Genomic DNA, 23362 nt, shown 5'->3' on the forward strand with positions numbered 1-23362 from the left:
TATTTCACCATATATAAATTTCATAGCAAAAGAAAACTGTAGACAAATAGTGCATCCTAGTTAATAATATGCCTGCTGAAGTGTCCAGATTAAAGTGAACACATGCCTACAATTTACTTTAAAATACATCAGAAAAATAAAATGGGTTGGAGTTCCCGTCATGGCACAGTGGAAACGAATCCAACTAGGAACCATGAGGTTGAGGGTTCGATCCCTCGCCTCACTCAATGGGTTAAGGATCTGGTGTTGCCATGAGCTGTGGTGCAGGTCGAAGATGTGGCTCAAATCTGGCATTGCTGCGGTTATGGCATAGGCCAGTAGCTACAGCTCCGATTCGACCCCTAGCCTGAGAACCTCCATATGCCATGGGTACAGCCCTAAAAAGACAAAAATAAATAAATAAATAAATCATAAGAGCTATTTAGAGTGACACATCTATCAGCAATAATAAAACATTTAGGAGTTCCCTCATGGCTCAGCGGATTAAGGGTCTGGCTTGTCAGTGCTATGGCTCTGGTTGCTGCTATCGCTCGGGTTCAATTCCCGGCCCAGGAACTTCTGTGTGCCATGGGTGAGGCCAAATAATAATAAATAATGATAATTTTAAAATATTTAGACACAATCAAATGCAGAACACCTCGTGACACGTGACAGGCAGGATAACGTACCTAACACGTAGGTCTGTCCGAGGGATTGAATTAATAAAACTGTACTCACAGGCCACCACGTGAACTGCAAGGGAGTATATTCCAAACCACACCTGACTGTAGAGCTAGCTAATGGTAACGACACACAGAAGCGTATCTGATGGGGCGGGGAGAAACTGCATGTCATTTCAAACTACAGAGTAGATTTAAAAAAAAAAAAAGATTCAAGCTTCTCTCTTCTCAGAGTCAGAAGTAACAGCTTAGGTTTTCCTGAAGAACAGCAGTAATACAACAGACGGAGAATGACCACTTTTCTCACGTTCAGAATCCTTTTTTTTTGCTTTTTTAGAGCCGCACCCATGGCATGTGGAGGTTCCCAGGCTAGGGGTCCAATCAGAGCTGCAGCTGCCGGCCTCCACCACAGCCACAGCAATGCCAGATGAGAGCCGCATCCGCGACCTACCCCACAGCTCATGGCAACGCTGGATCCTTAACTCACTGAGCGAGGTCAGGGATCGAACCTGCAACCTCATGGTTCCTAGTCAGATTCATTTCTGCTGCGCCACGACAGGAACTCCTCACTTTCAGAATTCAACTATGCTTTTTACCTCCTGGGTTACAAGATCTACACCGCAGTTCACCGTCCTAAGCCTCAAACAAAAGCCCAAATTCCAACTTCCTGCTGCCCTCACTAAAGAGGATTATTCTCATTGCACCACACACCTCTAATACCCGCGATCAAACGCTCTAATTCTTAACACAATCCGGCAGGAAACTGCTACTACTGAGCTCCACTTAGGAGGAAAAACAGCAACATTTTTGGCACTGGCACAGAACTAAGGAAAAAATCTACGAAACTGACAAAACTGAACCTCAACACCCTTGCAATGGAGTAACCATTACAGCGGAGCGCCACGTCTGAAGAAGAGCCACCGTCCTTGGACTGAGGGGTAAGGGCAAAGGGAGTAGAGGAAAGTGTCCACAAAGGCCGTGGGTCAGGACAGTGACATGAGGAGGTGCAAATGTGGCTCAGCCCAGAGGCCACGCGCCGGCGTGCGCGTGCAGCATGCGGCCCCAGCAGAGCACGGGCACGTGGTCCCACCCCTCGCCCCTCGGAGTAGCCTGTCCATGTCTGGGGCAACAGTGGAGACCCGTTCCTCAGAACTAGACTGAGCTCTAGTCCCACTGAGATGGTCCCGGCACAGGACCTTGTCACATCGGCCTGACCTCTAGGGTCTGCTTCCAAATAATGTGCCACCCAAATGACGCTTTCCAGAGAAAAGAAAATCATGGACATGGAGAAGAAACTCGGAGCGGGAGGGACTGGGAGTCTGGGGTTGACAGATGCAAACGACTGCCTTTGGAGTGGACAAGCAATGAGGGCCTGCCGTACAGCACTGGGAACGGCATCTAGTCCCTTGTGACGGAGCATGATCATGTGAGAACAAGAATGTATACAGGTATGTGTGATTGGGTCACCTCGCTGCACAGGAGAAAACTGACAGAACACTGTAAACCGGCTATAATGGGAAAAATAAAAATCATTATAAAAATTAAAAAAAAAATAATGTGCCATCTCTGTCTCTCTTAACAAAGCACCACAGAGCAGGCAGCTAAGGATCCAGTGGTGTCACTGCAGCAGCCTAGGTGGCTGCTGTGGCATGGGTTCAATCCCCAACCCAGGAACTTCCACATACGACAGGCGCAGCCAAAAAACACAAAAAAGAAAGAAAGCGTAGTTCCCGTTGTGGCTCAGTGAGTTAGGGACCCAATGTTGTCTCTGTGAGGATGGGGGTTCGATCCCTGGCCTCGCTCAGTAGGTTAAGGATCTGGTGTTACTGTGAGCTTCAGTGTAGGTTGCAGATGCAGCTCGGATCAGATCCCACATTGCTGCTACTGTGGTGTAGGCCTCACTCAGCTGCAGCTCCAATTCAACCCCTAGCCTGGGAACTTCCATATGCCGCAGGTGCGGCCCTAAAACAGAAAAAAGAAAGAGCAAGCACCACTTCCGAAGGAGGAGCTAGTGATGCAAGCGTGACGGCCGCTGGAAGAACAAGGAAAAAGGCGGCCCTTTCCCCTCCCCACTTTCCTTGGATGAGAAAACTGGAGGCCACCGCATCCTCGGGACAGAGCCTCCGTGCCTGCCCAGTGCAACTCTCACAAGCGTCCCATCTTAATACATCTATTTCTTGCCTAAGCAAGCACCACAGAGCAGGCAGCGACGGCAACTCGTCTGTTCTGTCCGAGTCCTCGAGGCTGGAGTTCCGAGCCCAGGGTGTCGCGGGGCTGGGCTGTCCTCAGCCTGGGGACGGCCATCTCCTCCCGGCTCCCCAACTGTCCTCGCCCCGAGTGCGCAGCCCTGGTGCCTCTTTGCCCAAACTGCCCTTCCTTGAAGGACAGCAGTCACGTGGGCTAGGGCCCACCCTAGTGCCCTCTTTTATTTATCCTTCGTCCCCTCTTTAGAGGCCTCTCCCCAAACACAGACGCCTCCCGAGGCGCTGGGGTCAGGGCTTCGCCACCGACCTCGGTGGGGCAGTGGGGGGCACAGCTCAGCGCATGACCCCCAGGGAGCAGGTGCGGGTGAGGAAAACGTGTTCTGAGACGAGCTGCCCAGGCGTGGCCGTATTTAACACTGGGGCGTGGGGCCGTCATCAGAAGATTTTCTTGGGAGTTCCCGTCGTGGCTCCGTAGTAATGAACCCGACTGGCATCCATGAGGTTGGGGGTTCAATCCCTGGCCTGGCTCAGTGGGTGAAAGTCCTGGTGTTGCCATGAGCTGGGGTGTAGGTCACAGATGCAGCTCCGATCTCACGTTGCTGTGGCTGTGGTGTAGACCAGCAGATGCAGCTCCGATTTGACCCCTAACCTGGGAACTTCTACATGCCGCGGGTGCGGCGCTAAAAAAAAAGAAAAAAAGCAATTTAGGTTGTCACCAGCAGTTTAAAAATAAAAACAGAATTAAAAAAAAAAAAAATCAGAGTGCATTGCTTATAGTGAGAATTGTTTTTTTAAACTTTCATCTCGGCCATACAAACATTTACACACACGCGTGTACCCCTGGAGAAGGTACAGCTGCCTGAGGGCTGGTCTAATTCAAGCTCCCAGCTCCTCACAGGCACTAGAGCTAAGGGATGATTTGCTAGTTACGTGAGCTGACACCCAGGGTCCATGGTCTAGAGGAGTTTTCTTTTCCCCACTCTGTATATGGAAACTTCAAGAATTCACCAAAGTAAAAAGAATAATGAATAGCCAAAGCATTCAGCTATGCCCCACTTTTTTTTTTCCAGCATGAGTAAAAAGCAAATCTCAGAAGTCACATTATTTCACCTCCTAATGTCTCAGTCTACACGTCTATCAGATTAGAACCAGACAAAACATAAGTAATATACCCAACAAAACTAATAATAACTCATTATCACTTATACCCAGTCCTACATTTCTGGGTACTTTCTAACCGTTTTCATTTAAAAATACAAATAGGAGTTCGCATCGTGGGGCAGTGGTTAACGAATCCAACTAGGAACCATGAGGTTGTGGGTTCGATCCCTGCCCTTGCTCAGTGGGTTAACGATTCGGCGTTCCTGTGAGCTGTGGTGTAGGCTGGCAGCTGTAGCTCCGATTAGACCCCTAGCCTGGGAACCTCCATATGCCACGGGTGTGGCCCTAAAAAAATAATAATAATAATAATAAATAAATAAAAATACAAATAAAATAAATCAACAAAAAAAGTATTTAACTTTGTTCAGGTTGAAATCATGGCCACTGTGGTGTGACCTATGACCCAACAGCAGAAGCAGCAGAAACTGGGACCTGAACAGGTGACTTCGCACAACTGTATCTTCCCAAGGACTGTGATCCTCTGAGTCAAGTGTCTTTATAAACATGTACACAATCCAACCCAAGTGTTACACCTAAGTTTCTCACAAAAAGGAGATGCATCCTGACAGAATGAGCATCAAAATGCATGGAACTCGGGTCTGTTTTGCAAGGAGGCAGAGCCTTACTCTCCAAACCCCCAAGCAGGACTCATGGTCTGAAAGGTAGCCGTCCCTCTGGGGACAGGTCAGGCAAAGAGTGACCCCCAGGGTCATGCCTCCCCCCAGCCAGTGCACTTCTCTGTCCACATGCTCACCCCCAGGACCTCTCCACCAGCTCCTCCCACACCCCGGCACCCGGCACCTGCCGCGGGACAGGACTGCTCGAGTTCCCCTCATCACGTGCCAGGGGAGCCGAGGAAGGCCGGGGCGCTACCTGTGCGATCTACGTGAAACCCACTCTGCTCTAATGGCTCTCTGGAAGCTCAGGGAGTCCTGTCCTGAGCAGAGAGGCCACATTAGAACAAGCCTGAATAACCGCTCGACAGAACACCAAGACAAGCATCTAAAGACCCGTGAAGCCTATCAATCCACTTTTTTTTTTTTTTTTTTTTTGGTTTTTTTTGCCATTTCTTGGGCCGCTCCCGTGGCATATGGAGGTTCCCAGGCTAGGGGTCGAATCGGAGCTGTAGCCTCCGGCCTACGCCAGAGCCACAGCAACGCAGGATCCGAGCCGCTTCTGTGACCTACCCCACAGCTCACGGCAACGCTGGATCCTTAACCCACTGAGCAAGGCCAGGGATCCAACCTGCAACCTCATGGTTCCTAGTCGGATTCGTTAACCACTGCGTCACGACGGGAACTCCATCAATCCACATTTTTAAAGATTTAAATCGGCATGTTCTGAGGAAACTAACTTGGAAAGAGAATTTAAAATTTTTTTTGTTTTATAATGATTTTTATTTTTTCCGTTATAGATGGTTTACAGCGTTCTGTCAATTTTCTACTGTGCAGCAAGGTGACCCAGTTACACACACACATGTATACATTCTTTTTTCTCACATGATCCTGCTCCATCACAAGGGACTAGACATAGTTCCCAGTGCTACGCAGCAGGATCTCACTGCTCATCCATTCCAAAGGCAAGTTTGCATCTATTAACCCCAAATCCCCAATCCATCCCCGCTCCCTCCTCCTCCCCCTCGGCAAACACAAGTCTCTTCTCCATGTCCACAATTTTCTTTTTTGTGGAAAGGGTCATTTGTGCCGTGTATTAGACTCCTGATGTAAGTGATATCATATGGTATTTGTCTTTCTCTTTCTGACCTACTTCACTTAGTATGAGCGTCTCCAGTTCCATCCATATTGCTGCCAATGGCACTATTTTATTGGAAAGAGAATTTAAATGTCCAAACAGTACTTTCATAAAACTATCAAGTCATTACTCGCTGCTTTAGCTTGAATTTGTGTGTAAGTTTTAAAATAGCTATCTCTGGTTAATTTACCATAATGAGAACTACCTAAGCATCAAATTTATTGAGTTGGACGTGACCTCACACCGAATGCAGGAGCAGAGCAGGAAGGTTCTGCTGGCTTGTGACTGGCTGAGAGCAAGAGGTAAAGTGTGCTAAGTCGTGGCCTGGATAGGAATCCACGCCCCAGAGCTGTCTGTCTGGCCTGCCTATGGGAAAATGAGCCGGGGCATCGGCAGAGCACAAAGAAAACACAGAACGCCCAGCTTAGGCGACTCCGTAATAACCCATCACCTCCTCTAACAGAGAGAGTGACAGGTCCTGCCCTCCTCTGAGCCTCCACCTTCCCGGTGCCTGCCCCCGCCCCTCCCCCACTATAAAAGGTGGTGGGGTTTTTTTTGGTTTTTTTTTTTTTTGCCTTTTTAGGGCAGCACCCATGGCATGTGGAGGTTCCCAGGCTAGGGGTCAAATCAGAGCTGCAGCTGCCTGCCTACACCACTGGATCCGAGCCACGTCTGCGACCTACACCACAGCTCTCGGCAATGCCAGATCCTTAACCGACTGAGTGGGGCCAGGGTTGAACCCAAGTCGTCATGAATACAAGTCAGGTTTGGTACCCCTGAGCCATGATGGGAAGCAGTTGCACTGGTGTTTAACCTCTATTCCAAAGGCTCAGGAATGTGTTACCTCTTTGTCTCTCTCAATATTGCTGAACGCTCAAATGTTTCTACCAAAGCTGATAGAAGGCTCTAGAGAAAATGCAGTCATTCTCATGCTTCCCTGGCAAGACAGGATAGCATGCATGTGGAAGGAGTAACCCTCCTTAGCAGGCCCTGTTTGGACGGACTGTCGAAGACTCTGTGGGGCCAAAACAGGTCCTCTGCTAGGACTGGACAGGCTCCTCTATGGAACGCCGGCAGCCAAGAGCACTGGACACAGGCCATGCCCTACTAGGGCCCTGGCCCGCCTGCCCACCTGTGGCAGGGAACAGTAGAACTGACTGCATTTCACATGGTGCCTCCTCTCCGCTTTGGCAGAAACGCTGAACTCAGCGCTCCCGCTCCCGCTGTGCAGTGGCCGGCGTCCCCCTGAGGTCTGTTGCTTGCCGGCTGAATCCCCTTCTCGGGTTGCTTTCCAGACCTCAACCATCTTTGTAGAGAACTGCAACTGACACTGCACTTAAATTAGATACGAGTATTTTTTGTTTGTTTGTCTTTTTAGGGCTGAACACACAGCATACAGAGGTTCCTAGGCTAGGGGTCCAATCAGAGCTGTAGCTGCCGGCCTACACCACAGCCACAGCAACGCGGGATCCGAGCCGAGTCTGCAACCTACACCACAGCTCACGGCCATGCCAGATCCTTAACCCCCTGAGAAGCCAGGGATCGAACCCATGTCCTCATGGATGCTAGTCGGGTTCGTTAACCGCTGAGCCACGACGGGAACTCCAGACGTGTGTATGGATAACATAAGAAAGGAAGGAGTAAAGGAGGTGGGAGAAGCGGCATTACACAGTCCTCTGAAGACCACCTGCCTGCACTTCCCTTCAAATACCTCAGTAAAATGGGGCACCTTGCGATGCGTAATCATCGCCGCAAGGACGGCTGCCTCTGAAAAGCAGAGGGTCGCGGAATTTATCAAGGTCTTTTATTAAACTTGTGTATAAAAGTGCACACACATTTATCAAAACGAAAATAATAGGTAAGACACGTCAATTATAAAGCCTGTATTTGAAAAAGATGCACTGCATTGAAACCCATTTTCCATTTTGATGACAGCTTATCCCACGTGGTTATTTGTCTCCGAAAAATGGTGAGTTTATCGATTACTCTAGCCTGTAATTAAAGCCACACTTTTAAAATTACACAGACTGAGGAACCTCTTGAACTATGTCCTAAATCTAACTGCCAAACATAACATCACTGAAATCACTCAGCTGGGATTAGGTAGAGCAAAACTCGACCTCTGCGGGCCTACCGTGAGTGAGCCTGCTGTACCATGAAACACGGTTTTTGCTTTTACTTGATACCCCAAAATTGAAGTCAACTCAGCAGCAAATGTTTCTCCATTACCGTACACCCCATTTTCTCAAAGATACTAACCCTGGAAAACTTTCTGGCCCATAACCAGGGCCAGCTCCTCTGCAGCCCCTGGTCACTGACCCGCGGGGAAGGCCATGTGGACAGCCTGGGTTTGGGGCAGAGTTACTGACCGGAAGGGGCGGAAAGGCGTGGCTCCTTCCTCCCCCGCGCTCCCGGCCGGCAAAGGACCACCTAACCCCATTGTCCAGGGGCTCGCCTCGTACTCCATCGCGCAGAGACCGACTCCCACGACCCTGTCCGGGACTGACCGTGGACTGTCCACCGGGGGGCCCTGGCCTGCCCGCCACGCTCACCCCAACCGCGGGTGCCTCCGGGCCTCTCCACGCCGGACTTCCAACCTGGGGCCTCTCCACGCCGGACTCCCGCCCGGGACCTCCCTACGCCTGGCCTCTCCGCGCCGGACTCCCGCCCGGGACCTCCCTGTGCCTGGCCTCCCCACGCCGGAGTCCACACGCCAGACTCCCGTCCCGGACCTCCCCACGCCTCGCCTCCCCACACTGAACCTCCCAAATCAAAACTCCCCTCCACGGACCTCCCGAAACCAGACTTTCCCACGCCCCGCACCGGCAGACCGACAGGCGGCCCCGAGCGACCCTCCCGCGTCCCCCTCACTCCCCCCCTAGTCCCAGCCCCAGACCCTCCGCCTTCCGCCAGCCTCCTGCCTTGGTCGGGGGTCCAGCCCACCCCGCGCCCGGCCCTCGGGAGGACGCGCCCCGCAGCCTCACCTTCTTGCCCTTCTTGCTCTCTTCCTCCATGTCGCCGCGAGCGGCCCCCGCGGCCCGGCCCGCCCCGGGAGCCCCGCGCCGCCCGCGGCCGCTACATGCTCGCCCCGGCCCCGCGGCCGCCGCCGCTCCTGCGCCGCTAGCCTGGCCGCAGTCTCCTCCCGCGGCCGCCAGGGGCCGTCCGCGCCCTGCACCCCGCACCCCGCACTTCCGGACCGAGGGCGCAGCCCCGCCCCCGCGACCACGCCCCGCCCCGCGCGCGCACGCCCCCTCGGCCCACACGCTCCGCCCCCAGCCCTTCCAGGCGGCCGAGAACGCGCCTGCCCTGCCCGCCCCTTTCAGGGCCGCGGGAGCGCGCCTGTCGCGCCCCTGTCCCACCCCACGCCCTTCAGGGAGGGCCTGCAGCCCGCGCCCACAAGCCCGGCGCCTCAGGGCCGCACGAGCGGCTCCAGCGTTTCAATTCTGCCGCCATCTTTTGGGCAGCCAACTTCCCAGCCTGCCTCACGCTCAAGCAGATTAGGCTCAGGCCGCCAAGAAACGGTGGGCGGGGCCGGCGGGAGGGGCGGGGCCTGTGGGAAGGTGAGGACGGGAAGTGGGGGTGTGGGGGCTCTGGGAGGGGCTGGCGAGAGGGGGCGCGGTCATCGGAGGCGGGGCTGCGGACCGGAGTGGTTGGCGGGAGTGGGAGGGCGGGGCCTGCAGGAAGGTGAAGGCGGGAAGACCTGGGCGGGGCTGCTCGAGGAGCGGGGCCTCGGGGAAGGGGCACAGGACCACTCCCTTTCCTTTCTCCCTTTGCCCTTCTTTCGTGTGGGTGCAGTGAAACATTTTGCTAAGACTTCCTGTGTTTCAGCGTCAGCCTTCCTTAGACAAACACGTTGGGAAAGTTTAAATGCAACAGCGAGTACGTCCGGACCCTACCAGAATAAAATGTAGAACGGGAGTTCCCTTCGTGGCTCAGTGGTTAACGAGTCCCACTAGGAACCATGCGGTTGAGGGTTCGATCCCTGCCCTCGCTCAGTGGGTTGGGGATCCAGCGTTGCCCTGAGCTGTGGTGTAGGTCGCAGACGTGGCTCGGATCCCGTGTTGCTGGGGCTGTGGTGCAGGCTGGCGGCTACAGCTCCGATTAGATCCCTCACCTGGGAACCTCCGTATGCTGCGGATGCGGCCCTAGAAAAGACAAAATGAATAAATAAATAAAACCTAGAACCTTTTTTTTTTTTTTAATGGCACATAGAGGTTCCCAGGCTAGGGGTCGAAATGGAGCTACAACTGCCGGCCTACACCACAGCCACAGCCACGCAGGATCTGAGCTGTGTCTGCGACCTACACCACAGCTCACAGCAACACGGGATCCTTAACCCACTGAGCGAGGCCGGAGATCAAACCTGCAACCTCATGGTTACTAGTCGCATTGGTTTCCTCTGCACCACAAAGGGAACTCCCACACACAGAACCTTAATAGTCACCTAGAAATAACAGCCACCTTTTACCGATGAGGTCCAGAGAGATGGTTTGCCCAAAACACACTGTGAAGTGGAGTCAGCAGCAGCAGGCCCACTGTTTTGCCACCAAACAGCTGCCAGTAAGAACCCTGCTGTTCAACTAAAATGTAAACTGATACCAAACAAAACAATATTTGTCTCGACTGGTTAACTTTTTAGAGTGTTAGATCCTGTGCCAGGGGTCAATGGTCTCTCTCTCGGCTCCCATCGTGGGATGGAGCTGGGCCCTTTGAGCTGTCCTCCCTTGCCAGGCGGCCCAGTGTGAAGCTTTGCGGGTAGAAACTGCAGGGAGGCAGTGCAGGAGGAAGGAGCTTTACTGCCTGGTTCCAGTGAGCTTTCTGAAAAAGCACCTGCAGAAAGAGGCCTCTAAAGCACCCACCTTCCTACATCAAGGGTAACTTCTCCAGCTCCAGGTTCTCGCAAGCACCTGGCTCTCCAGTGCCGGGAGCACCCAGCTCCCCTGTGGTCTGAGGTCGGCGAGACGCCGCCTTCAGGAACAGTTTTCCCACACTCTGGAGGGTGGACTACAGCAAGTTCTGCCAGCACTTCTCTGCCATTCCTTGAGCAGAGCTGTTCTCTACCAAAGGCTGGACCTCAGCCTGGGGGGGTTGAGGGGGCGAGGTTATTCCTCAGAAGCTTAGCACTCAGAATAGTAGCTGCCCTTATATCTACTATCATTGTGGCCTTCAGAGTTCTCTCCATTTTTTCTTAACTTTTTTAAAAATTGAAGTAGAGTTGATTTACAATGTTGTGTTAATTTCAGGCATCCAGCAAAGTGAGTCAGTTATATATATTCGTTTTCAGATTCTCTTCCCTTATAGGTTATTACAAAAATACTGAGGGTAGTTCTCTGTACTATCCAGTAGGTCCTGTTGGTTACCTATTTTATGTATAGTAGTGTGTATATGTTAATCCCAGACTCCAAATTAATCCCTCCCCCTCCCTTCACTTTTAACAGCCATTCCCTTGTTACTGTAATTCTCTGTATTAAACCCTTCCTGCACTGTTTGTCTCCTGATTGGACCCTATTAGATAAAGACACCAAAGAAACAAGTAGTCCCCAGCACTCCCTAAAGGCATTAGGTACTGCAGTCCCTGGGTACATAAAGCAGAAGTGTGGGAAATGACCTTTCAGTCTCCCTCCTGCAATAGTTTAGCTTGCCACATGCACAGACACGAATAACGCAGTGCATTCAGTGGTTGTTCCATCCACCACTACGGAACATTGGTCTGATATTTTAAGATCTTCCACTGATGTACCTTTCCATAGTTGTCTCTCTGTAACACTGTAAATAACGCTACTAAAACTTCCCTTAACCTAGGTTTAGGAAAAACTCACTCAACTCCTATATTTCTCCTTACTCTCACACGACAACCACTCTTGACACTTCTGACACCAGATGTGTGGGCATTTTTCCCACACCAAGCAATTCTTCAACACCAGCTGTGTCCTACACTTTAACTCAATTCTGGAGAGAGCATCAGATCCCACCGGTCAAGGGCTCAGTCCCACAAGACTGCCCTGCTCCCCACTTCAGATGACAACAAAAGTCCAGGTTGTTACCTCTGCCTCTGACCAGTCAGCTGTAAACTGAATGTTCCCAGGACTCCTCCTTGGGTTCAATTAATGTGCTAGAATGGCACAAAAACTCAGAAAAATAGTTTATTGTTTATCAGCTCATTGTAAAAGGATATGACAAAGATCCAGATAAAAGAGATGCCTAGGAGTTCCCATCGTGGTTCAGTGGAAACAAACCCAACTAGTACCCATGAGGATGTGGGTTTGATCCCTGGCCTCGATCTGTAGGTTAAGGATCCTGTGTTGCAGATGCGGCTTGGATCTGGTGTGGCTGTGGCTGTGGCTGTGGCATTGACCCCTAGCCTGGGAACTTCCATATGCTACACCAGCAGCCCCGAAAAGTTTTTTTTAAAAAAATGGGATTTCCCCATCTTGGACCACAGTGGAAACAAATCCGACTAGAAACCATGAGGTTTCGGGTTCGATCCCTGGCCTCAATCAGTGGGTTAGGGATCCAGAGTTGCCGTGAGCTGTGGTGTAGGTCGAAGACACAGCTCCAATCTGGCATTGCTGTGACTCTGGTGTTGGCCGGCAGCTACAGCTCCGATTGGACCCCCGGCCTGGGAACCTCCATATGCCGAGGGTGCTGCCCTAAAAGACAAAAAGACCAAAAAAAAAAAAAAAAAAAGTGAGAGATGCCTGGGAATGTGTGTGGGAAGGGGCTTGCTCTGAACACCACACTCTTCTGGCCCCTTCATGTGTTCACCAACCCAGATCTTCTAACTATTGGAATTTTATGGAGACTTCATCATATAGGCATGATCTTATTTTTTCCTAGTAATAGTATTTATTTAAATTGTTTAAAAACTTTGAAATCATGTTGGTTTACATGGCATGATTGAATATTAACTGCATTTCCTCTCTGGAGGATGAAGGGTGAAGCTGAAAATTCCAAGCTTCTAATCACGGTCTTTCTGGTGGCCAGCTTCTATCCAGACACCATCCAGGAGCCCAACTTACATCAACTCAGAACAAAGACATTCCTTTCACCCAGGAGCTGTCACAGGATGTGGGAGCTCTATGCCAGCAACGGGGACAGAGACCAGTATGGGGGTTCTGTTTTGGTTTTTTTTCTTTTTCGGCCACGCCCTCAGCATATAGAAGTTCCCTGAGCAGGGATCAAATCCAAGCCGCAGCGGTGACCTATGCCACAGTTACAGCAACACCAGATCCTCAGCCTGCTGAGCCACACAGGGGAACTCCCGTATTCTGTTGTTTCACAGCCTGGCTGACCCTAGGCTGAGCCTCCTCAGGCTGCTCCTGTCCATTTGAATGCCTTTGCCTCCTCTCCACATACACACATCCAGGCTTCCAAGTAAAATTCTACCTACTAAGAATCAGATCACGGTAATTTTGGAAATAAAGGAGGACCCCCTAGATGAGACCAGGCAAAGCCTATTTGCTCAGAGCTGGCTCTAGGGAGGAGTCAGCCACCGTCACTTGCATGCGGCAGAGAGAGACCCGAAGGCAAGCAGAGCCGTGGGAGAGCTTTCTAGTGAAAAAGTGGCCTTCAGGGCCCAGGGACGCAGCAGTTGGGCTCACTGGAAGTGGGGTAGCCTTGGAGTTCCCGTCGTGGCTCAGCGGTTAACGAAGCTGACTAGCACCCATGAGGTTGCGGCTTCAATCCCTGGCCTCAATCAGTGGGTTAAGGATCCGGCGTTGCTGTGAGTTGTGGTGTAGGTCTCAGACTAGGCTCAGATCCTCTGTAGGCTGGCAGCTAAGCTCTGATTCGACCCCTAGCCTGGGAACATCCATATGCAGGCAGTGAGGCCCTAAATGACAAAAAAAAAAAAAAAAAAAAAAGGAAGCGGGGTAGCCCATGTGATAGGTTGAGGGAGCATGTATGGCTTTCTCCAGTTGGTCCTAATTTAGAAGTGGGAAAAACCAGGGAAGCCATCAGTTATTGAACGAGTTCTGGCCATGTGGTTTGTTTGGATTGTGACAGGTTTTACTGTGTGGCTTCCTGAACTGTCACTAGAGTTAACATTCTGACTTCCCCCAAGTCTGCCTCACAGCAGCTGGCTTCCTGGGCAGGCTGCCGAGACAAGGGCTAGGTTCCCTGGGCTGACTGCTGCAGGTTATGGGTCAGAATTCTATTTTTACAAACGGTCAGACCATAGTCTGCCTGTATATTCAGTCTCTCAGAACAGACATCAGGCCAGCTGCAATGTTAGTGGGCAACACTGTTTCTCCCAAGGCCACACTTCAGCTGTACAGGGGTCTAACAGTGTCCTTTTTCGGGATCACTGCTTTCCAGTAACTTCCGTAGCCTGCTCTGTGGCCCCCACCTGGTGCACAGAAATGTCTGTGAACCAACTACTAAACTGTCTGCACTTCGAGAAAGCAGCAGTCTGCAAGTGGTCCTTACTTCCCCTCTCCCCGTCTCAGAATTACTCAGTGCGGTAATGAGAGGTGGCCCAGAATCCACTGGGATTCTCTCTGGTTGGAGCAGGTTGATAAAACAGACTTCGCTGGATGCCTGGTTTGTCCCTGGTGGATTTGGCTGTTAGGCTTTATCATCCAGCTCAAGAAATACCTCTTCCCCTAAATCTATCAATGCAGTTCCCCCCCCCAGCCCCCAGAGCACTTTATTTGCATATCTCTTTTCTCTTTTTGTCTTTTTAGGGCCTCACCCAAGGCATATGGAGGTTCCCAGGCTAGGGGTCAAATCGGAGCTGCAACTGCCAGCCTACACAGCAGCCACAGCAACACCAGATCTGAGCCGTGTCTGTGACCTACACCACAGCTCATGGCAACCCCAGATCCTTAACCCACTGAGCGAGGCCAGGAATCAAACCTGCATCCTCATGGATACTAGCCAGGTTTGTAACCCTCCGAGTCACATCAGGAAGTCTCTGAGAAGTTCTGAAAGGTGATGCACACCTGGTACATGGAAAAGAACTGACATTACCTTGACTTTGTACAGATGCTGCCCAGGTTGCTAACTTTTCAAGAAATTCATGAACAACTGAAAACTTACCCTCAATTGGCCTATTTCAAGACAGTTTTCCTGGACTCACATCTTTGCTAGATTCCAGTTTGTTTGTTTTTTTTTTTTAAATGAATCTTTTCACTCTTCCCAAGGCTGACTATTGCTTTTTCCTCTTTGTCCCTCTCGCCCATTGAGAATTAAATAGCTAGTAAATTACTAACTAGATGTTTCTGAGCTGTTTTTGGACATAGGCCATGCAACACTGCATAGCATGCTGTGCATGTGAGAAATCCAATATTGACTAAATTTAGTGAAGAATTTTTTTTTTCTTTTGGCTAGGCTCATGGTATGCATTAGTTCCTGAGCCAGGGATCACACCTTTGCCACAGTGGTAACCAGAACCACTAAACCACAGAGATGATTTGAGTGAATTCTCAATGAATTTATAAAATCCAGTTTCCAGGCCTGTAAATGATAGAGGATTAAATCAACACTAAATCATGACGACCCCTTGGAAGTAGAGCCACCCTATGTGACCCCCATGGAAGAAATCTTTCGGGCGCTACTTTGAGATCTTCTTGCCTATTACTGCCTCTGTATTCTTTCAGAGCCAAATTACTAATTTTCTTTCTAGGCATACATCCCAATTGGCTTGGAAGAATAATGGCATTACTCTTTGGACATGTGGTTTGAGGGAAAGTTCTTTTCAACATTCTGATAAGAAGTTAGGCTACTGCCGAAAGGTCTCTCTTTGTGCCAGGCTCATGCAGCCTTCTACTATAATGTAACTGAACTTTAATTATGTGTTTGGTTTTGGTTTTTGGCCACACCCACAACATGTGTACATTCTCAGGGTCAGGAATGGAACCTGTGTCACAGCAGTGACCCAAACTACTGCAGTACCAACACCGGATCCTTAACTCCCTGAGCCACAAGAGAGCTTCTTTTTTGTTTGTTTGTTTTTTAAGGCCACACGCAAGGCATGTGGAAGTTTCCAGGCTAGGGGTTGAATCGAAGCTTTAGCTGCCAGCCACAACCAGCTCTGAGCCGAGTATGCAACCTACACCACAGCTCAAAGCAACCCCAGATCCTTAACCCACATCCTCCTGGATGCTAGTTGGGTTTGTTTCTGCTGAGCCACAAAGGGAACTCCAAGAGAACTCCTTGAATGCTAGTTCTTATCCATCTCTCCTTATGAAGACCCTAGAATCCTGTTGAAACTTAGCTGTATCTCCAATAAGCCACACCTTTTCTAGTCTCAGTAACTTCCAATGTGCTTTCCTCAGCATGTGTGGGAGAAATAAAATTAAAGCCAAAATTTCCTTCTGCCAATTGAAAATTGGCACTGGCCATCTGTCTCTACAAGCATTAAATCACCAGCCGCTGCAGCTGCTGACCTTCACCTTCAACCCACCCTGAAAGGAGCTCCTGATGAAGATTAGGAGTGAGGCACTCTGTGCTCTGGGAAAAACTGGTGGAACAGGTCTTCAGATAGTTAGGTATTTTGAAGAGAAGATTTTATGAGCCCAATTCTCCTCCTATCTAGAAAAGCACCAAAATCATTTACGACATCTGCTCCTCGCGACTAGAAGCAAGCCTCTAGTAAAATGTGTTCTTGACTGCAGTACCCCCTTCACTGAAATCATATATAACACTGAACTCCCCACCTACCTCTTTGGAATAGTTTTGCACAGCGCTCTAAAATGCTGTCCTCATTTTGCCCCAAATAAAATGACTCATAACAGTTGTGCTTTTTCCCCCAGTGGACACTGCCAACCCAGAAAATCTTTCTATAAAGATAGAAGAGAAAGAAAACAATTTTATTATCTGATAAGCATTCAACCAGAATGTGATGCGCATCACAGTTAAGCGGCTAAAATGACACAAACGGAAAGAAACCTTACTCTTCTATATAGCTAAGTGCACATAACCCATTACACTAGCTAGGCTGTGCAATGTGGAGTCAGGTGACAAATGGGCCCTTAACCTCCCTGGACACTGGGAGATCAAGGTTTCTCTCTCTTGACAATAACGTTTCTGAAAGAGCGATCCCAGGCCTTTGGGAAACCTTCCTGAGCGGCGAGACTAATGGATTGGGCTTACTTAGCCACTAAGGCTTTACATTCATTCGAAAAGAACAGCGACTACAAAATCCTAAGAGTAAAGAGGGTTTCTCCCTATTTTGAACCGAGGCCCCAGCATCCAGCCTCCCACTTGTGCGGTGTTCCCGCGCCCCGCTCGCGGGCTGCCTCCCCTTCCCGGGTCCCCCAGTTGGGGGGCAGCAGGAGCGCCGGGCGTCTCCACGTGTTTACCGCACTTCTGCTTCCGCTCACACAGAAAACAACCCGAGGGCGCAGCTAACCCGCCCCCGGCCCCGCCCCGGCGCCCTCGTGACGTCATCCCCCAGGGCCGCTCGGCGCCGCCGATCACTTGGAGCCACGTGCGGCCGCCGGCGGGCTGCGTAGTGACGCAGGCGCGAGACTGTGCGGTGGCAGCCATGGCGGACGGCTGCGATGAGGCTGCTCCTGGGTCTCGCGGCTATCCAAGACCATCGAGGGTCCCCGGCGGCGCCTGCCGTCTGCTGAGGCTGGGTGAGAGTCACAGGAACTGGGGGCCCTGCTGGGTTGCGAGGTCAGGGATTTCGGACCCGGTGGGAGCGGGCGCGCCCCCCTAAGTTATCCCGCCCCTGGCCCTGTCGGTTGGGTACTCGCTGCGGGTGTTCGGCCCGGGCCATTCCGTCCTGGGCTTGGCTGGGACGCGGGAAAGTGGCTCTAACTGAGCTTCTGAAGATTCCTTTGGAAATACACGTGCGGCCTTGGCGAGTGCCGCTTGAGGTGGGGAAATGGGGTCGTGGGGATGGCCTAGGCGAAAACCAAGGTGGGGGCGGGACATGAGGACTGGCTTGAGCTGACCACGTGGCCCTTGCAGGTGGACTCCTCTGCGGCAGATCTCCTGTAAGATGTGCTGGTAAGTGACGCTGCCGGGGGCCCAGCTCCTCGCTCCCAGAACCGGGCGCGCTGGTCACTGTTACTTCATGGGGGAAATTCTTACTGAATCAACTAGTGACTTGGCCTACGGCTCCCAGGGGTTTTCTGAACTGTAAAATACATACCGAGAATAATATTCAAGAAAAGGGGATTTTGTGTATAGATGTGATCAGCGTCTTTGTAAAAGGAAGGAAGTTAGTCCACTGCTACCGCCACAATTCCGCCTCTGTCTGCCGGTGCCAAATTGAAACGCAGACACAGAGTTTGGGGTAAAGGAGGGGAAAAAAAATAGTTTAATTGCTTTGCCAGGCAAAGGAGGATCACAGCAGGTTAATGCCTTAAAGACTGTCCCTTCCCCCCCACCCCAGTTAGAAAGAATTGGAAGGAGTTTTATAGCAAAAAGGAGAAAAACAGGTTTTCAGATAGGAATCAGTATTGGGACAAACATGCATTCATCTTTCTTTGGGTCAGTCTTGGTCATCAAAGCTGGAGTCGGGAGATTTTCACAGTGGTGGTTTTCTGGGTTATTGCCTAGAATAACAGTACTTGCGAAAGGGCCGTATTGATCAGAGATCAGAACAAGCTTGGAAAGTTCCTGAAAAAACATCCCATGCTAATAATCTTTAACCCACAGGCCATTGTGCTCAGGATGCCTAATCTTTAGCTTACAGGTGATTGTGTTTAGGGTGTAACTAAGTCAGGAAGAAGAATAAGCTGTTAAATTTCAAAGTATTCATTTCAAAAAGAAGCGTAAGGAATATGATTTTTCTCTGAGAGGTATGATAAGACTGCCTCTCCCAAGGCTGCTTGTCTTCCTCCCTCAAACAGAAAGGATTGCTGTGTCCTTCTTACTATCAAGAGTTGTCGGAGTTCCCGTCGTGGCGCAGTGGTTAACGAATCCGACTAGGAACCATGAGGTTGCGGGTTCGGTCCCTGCCCTTGCTCAGGGGGTTAACGATCCGGCGTTGCCGAGAGCTGTGGTGTAGGTTGCAGACGTGGCTCGGATCCCGCGTTGCTGTGGCTCTGGCGTAGGCCGGTGGCTACAGCTCCCATTGGACCCCTAGCCTGGGAACCTCCATATGCCGCAGGAGTGGCCCAAGAAATAGCAACAACAACAAAAAGACAAAAGACAAAAAAAAAAAAAAAAAAAGAGTTGTCTCTGTCCAGGGGCTTCAGGAGGAAACCCAAGTAGGCCTAATCCAACCCCATGATCTCTCCTCTCAGCTTCTGGTCCCGGCTGGTGCTCAGTACAGCTGAATGCCCAGGGCTTTAGGGGCTTGAAGGAACGTGGGCTGCAAGCCTCCAGCGTGCTTGGGTCTGCGGTGACCCTGTGCATTCCTACAGTGCTTGCAAGAAAATTTTGAGATGGTTTGAGGCCTTGCCCTGCTTCATCCAGAGCAAGGTTATAGAAATTTCGGACACTGTTTTGCTCCCTTCCCTATCTGGTGTGCTGGGCACTGTGCAGGTCTGTACCATCTGAGGCGGTGACCACTTGACACATTCGGTTAAATTTAAGATTCCGTCTTTCGTTCACACTAGCCGCGGTTTAGATGGATGCTCATTAGCCACACTTGGCAAGTGGCTGCTCTGTTGCACCGTGCACATTAGAGAGCGTTAATGTCTTTGAAGAAATTGTTTTGGACTTTGGGTGTTTACCGTGCTCCAGGCTTGTAAATTTTATTATATCCTTCAAACGAAAGCCTTAGAAAAGTTGAAAATGGGAGTTCCCTTGATGGCTTAGTGGTTAATGAACCCGACTAGTATCCAAGAGGATGCAGCTTCAATCCCTGGCCTTGCTCAGAGGATTAAGGATCCTGCGTTGCCGTCAGCTGTGTAAGTTGCAGGCAAAGCTTGGATCTGGCGGGGCTGTGGTGTAGGCCGGCAGCTGCAGCTCCGTTTGGACCCCTAGCCTGGGAACCTCCGTATGCCTCGGGCATGGCCCTAGAAAGATGTAAAGGAAAAGAAAATGAAGCTTGAGGGAGTGGTAAAGATGGAGTTAGACCAGCTAGTAGGAAATAGAGTGGAAAGGAATAATAGGGATGGGCCATGCCCTGGGGGATATTTACCATTGGCAGGGAAACCAAAGAGAAGGAAGGGCCAGCCAGGTTCTATAGCAGGGCCGAGTGTCCCCGGAGCTTACTGGGGGGCGGGGGTCGTTGCACATTGATCTTAAAGGAAGATCTAATATAGCAGGGCCGAGTGTCCCCGGAGCTTACGGGGGGGGGGGGGGGGGTCGTTGCGCATAGATCTTAAAGGAAGATCTAGTGGGAGAGAAGGGCACTTGTGTCGATTGAACTCTTGTCTTGCAGACTTAATTCTTAACCCGCCAGAAGTCTTCAGGGACCACCGTTAGGCCATCTTAGGTCCAGTACAGGTGGGGGAGCCACGGTCAGGATTAAGTGTCCAGCGTTGCCTGGCCAGACACTGGAAGGTCAGGATTGGATGCCAGGCCGCTCCAACCCTACTGGCTCCACTCCTTTCCCGGATGCCAGATTGGAAGGGAGGGGTGGAATCTAGAGGCAATGGCTGGTTTGAGTCGGAGGGCAATGCCAGGATGGAGTAGGCAGCACAGCTCCTGAGCTCCTGGACGGCGGGGTCACACCACCACCCCTTCTCTCTTGAAGGTTAAGGCTTCTGGCAGATTCGGGTCAGTCCCAAGTGCGACCGGTCTTCTGGGGCTGCCGTCCGCAGACCCTTCTCGGTGAGTCACGCTTCTGCAGTCCTGGGGGCAAGTTAACCCTTTGACTTTCTTTTCAAAAACGTTCAAATAGCAGAGAGCCTTGGGATGTCTGCGCTAGTCTCTCCAGAGCAGAGAGCACGTGTGGCCACTGTGTGTGTGACTTGACTTTCCTGCGCTCGGAGTACCTCTTTTCTTTCCTTCTTTCCTTCCGTCTCCCCCTCTCTCTCTGTCTCTCCCTCTCCCTCTCCCCATGGCATACGGAAGTTCCCAGGCCAGGGGTACAAGCTGTGCCTCCAGTGACCTGAGCCCGGCTTCTTAGCCCGCTGCGTGTGCTGGTGCCTTCTGGCTCCCCTTGTCTCCCTGTAAGACATGGGGCTGGTGGGAAGTGCTGATGTTGTGGCCGCTGCTGTTGTGAATAATCGACTGGCTTTGCCCGTGTCTCCTTTCAGCATCCACGTACCTGGCGGCCTCCCTCATCGCGTGCTGTTGGTAGGGGGGCGAGTCTGGCCCTGTACACGTCCTGACAGGCACCCGGCCCACCCCCAGCCAACTGTGCGCTGTGTTCCTGCCCCAGCACGAGACCTGTGGGGTGTCCGCGGCAGAAGATGTCAGAGCTGGAAGAGACCTGAGAGGCGATCCCCTTGGTGGGTGATGGTTCTTCCGGGAATCTGGTGGTAAGTGTCGGGGAGGGTCTGGCCTGGTGGGTCCCTTCACTTCCTTTTGAGTGTTGATTTTCTGTAAGTCCCTCTGTCCAGGAGTTCAAAACCACCCGCTTACCCTACCTTCCCATGTTGCCTGTCAGGTGATGGAGTCCCAGAAAGCGTAACTGTCTGCCAGCTCACGAGGCCGTTTTGTGCAGATAGTTTGATTACCTCTGTGGTTGGGATTCAACTTGTCGCCTTTTCCCCGGGAATCTCCAGATGAGCGGTGTGTCAGCCTGGAAAAGGTGGGCTCCTGCCGCATCCCTGTGGCAGAGGCCTCTTAGCTCTCTGCAGTCAGGAGTGGGAGCCCAGGTTCACGCCCATTTATTGCCGCTTGCTCTCAATTGGCATTTGTTACAATCTCTTGTTTATGCTCTTACATTACTTAATTGTAACAGCAGTTTCCTGGTTTTTAGAGACGAGGAAGTGGGAGCCGAGGGTGTGACCTGCTGCACTGACACCCCAGGCCTTTGGGCCTCTTCTCTAGGCAGGATCAAATCCTTGCTCTCTTTCCAGGAGGCTGGGAGTTCTGGTTCTCGGCCCAGGCTGGGGGGGAAGGCCTCCAGGCCACGTGTGCATGTCTGACCAACATTCTCTGACGCCAGGTTTGCGCGCCTTGTCGTCTGCTTCCAGAACAAGGATCTTCGCTGTATGCCAAGACCCAGACCCCTCTGACATCGGAATGACAAGTGGGATATTTAATAAAACAGTTTCAAATTTGGAGTCAGTCCAGCCTCTGTTGTTTTCTCTTTTCTGTGTTAGCTGCAAAGGGGAAGAAGACCCCGCCCTTGAAGGAGTTTCAGCCAAGTGTGAGGCATCCCTAGGGTGTCTCCCATTTTGTTGCTTGTGTCTTTGTAAAGTGCCCAGTGGGTGATAGAGCATCAGGATCTGTACCTTGGGATCCCAGAGTGGGTTCCGGTGGTTTGACGGGGTCTCCGCCCCGTCCTCTTCAGTGTGGGTCACACTGGGTCACACACTAGAGTATCCAGACCTCCACCTGTGGGTTGATGCCTTAAGAATGCATGACCCTCGTGGTCTATTTTATTAGACACTTGGATAATGCACCGATGGGTTACACCCACAACTGGAGCCCGCACGTATCAGTCTTGGTGACCTTTTTGAAGGAGCGTCCGCAGGCCAGGCTGAGGCTGACTCGAGCCAGAAAAGACAGCCCGTTGATGTTCAGGCTGTGAGTGATAGGAACGGAAAAGTCCCCAGAGGTCCCTGCACCCTGAGTCCCCGAAGCTACACCCTGAGGGGGCGGGAGGGGGGGGTAGAGCCTCACACCTCAGAACCACCGGATGCCAGGGGAAACCCTCCTGACAGCCTCACGGGCAGAGGAGGAAGAGAGGTCACAGCTCCTCATGCTATCAGAGTGAGTTGTGGCCTTCATGGGTACGTGCTGCTCCAGGCGACCTTGGCGGGACATTTTCCTGCTCGCCCAGCAGTTGGTGTGCTCTGAGATGAGATGAGGTGAATGTTTTATTTATTCATTTATTTTTTGGGGGGCTGCTCCTGCGGCATATGGAGGTTCCCAGGCTAGGGGTTGAATCAGAGCCGTAGCCGCTGACCTACGCCACAGCCGCAGCAACGCGGGATCTGAGCCGCATCTGCAACCTACACCACAGCTCACGGCAATGCTGGATCTTTAACCCACTGAGCAAGGGCAGGGATCGAACCCGCAACCTCATGGTTCCTAGTCTGATTTGTTAACCACAGAGCCTCGATGGGAACTCCAAGGTGAATGTTTTAAGTCCCAGTGTGGGTCTGGTGATTCAGGGGAGCTGAGAATCAAAGGGACTAGGGACATGGTGCAAAAGCCTGGGGGGCGGGGAGCATCTTAAAATTGACCTGGATTAGGTGATGAGAGAAACTGCTGTCCTGCCCTCCATCCACCTGTTTACACCTGTCACTGTGCCCCAACTTGTCAGACCTGTCCCTGGGAAGTTTCAGTTAGGCCTCCACTTGCCCTGCCTGAGACAAGGCAGAGACAGTGGAACCAAAGGGGTCCAAGCCGGACCCAGGAAGGGAAAGGATGCTGTCTGTGCCATCATCAGCCACATGAAATAAATGAGCCAGTGGGTGGCCAAACTGCAAGCTGGCGAGAGCCCAGGATTGCAGTTCGAGGTCACACAGCAGCAGAGTAAAACCAGGACAGGCTAGCTTCGCCCAAGGTCCAATGCCCAATTTAAGAACTGTCATGACATATTTATATGAAAAAAAGAAA

The 23362-nt window shown here is 51.5% G+C and overlaps 1 protein-coding gene, 1 long non-coding RNA gene and 1 other non-coding gene across 5 annotated transcripts in view; 2 read left to right on the forward strand and 1 right to left on the reverse strand.

The window, feature by feature from the left end:
• Window positions 1–8916, reverse strand: part of CCM2 (CCM2 scaffold protein) — a 53204-nt gene extending 44288 nt beyond the window's left edge. Inside the window, exon 1 of the mRNA XM_021079071.2 lies at window positions 8761–8916. Coding sequence (XP_020934730.2) covers window positions 8761–8790 — 30 coding nt within the window. The 5' untranslated portion in view covers window positions 8791–8916. The remainder of the gene's footprint in view (window positions 1–8760) is intronic.
• A 206-nt stretch (window positions 8917–9122) lies between these two features.
• On the forward strand, window positions 9123–21862 carry LOC100739791 (uncharacterized). Of its 3 annotated transcripts, none has more exons than XR_014833235.1 (6): window positions 9123–9336; window positions 17105–17358; window positions 17696–17734; window positions 20379–20455; window positions 20884–21108; window positions 21741–21862. It is a non-coding gene; the product is annotated as an uncharacterized LOC100739791 (long non-coding RNA). The 3 variants fall into 3 exon arrangements; XR_309131.4 differs by lacking the exon at window positions 9123–9336 and adding an exon at window positions 21237–21380 and having other exon boundaries at window positions 17245–17358; XR_014833236.1 differs by lacking the exon at window positions 9123–9336 and having other exon boundaries at window positions 17245–17358; window positions 21009–21108.
• LOC146395085 (small nucleolar RNA SNORA9) lies at window positions 19047–19178 on the forward strand. The gene has a single exon (XR_014834472.1). It is a non-coding gene; the product is annotated as a small nucleolar RNA SNORA9 (small nucleolar RNA).
• Window positions 21863–23362: the final 1500 nt, after the last annotated feature.

Source organism: Sus scrofa, chromosome 18 (genome assembly GCF_054392235.1).
Source record: "Sus scrofa isolate SSC_HxYL_T2T_F1_AM1 chromosome 18, Sscrofa_HxYL_maternal_Yorkshire_Landrace_v2.0, whole genome shotgun sequence".
NCBI classification, from domain to species: Eukaryota; Metazoa; Chordata; class Mammalia; order Artiodactyla; family Suidae; genus Sus; species Sus scrofa.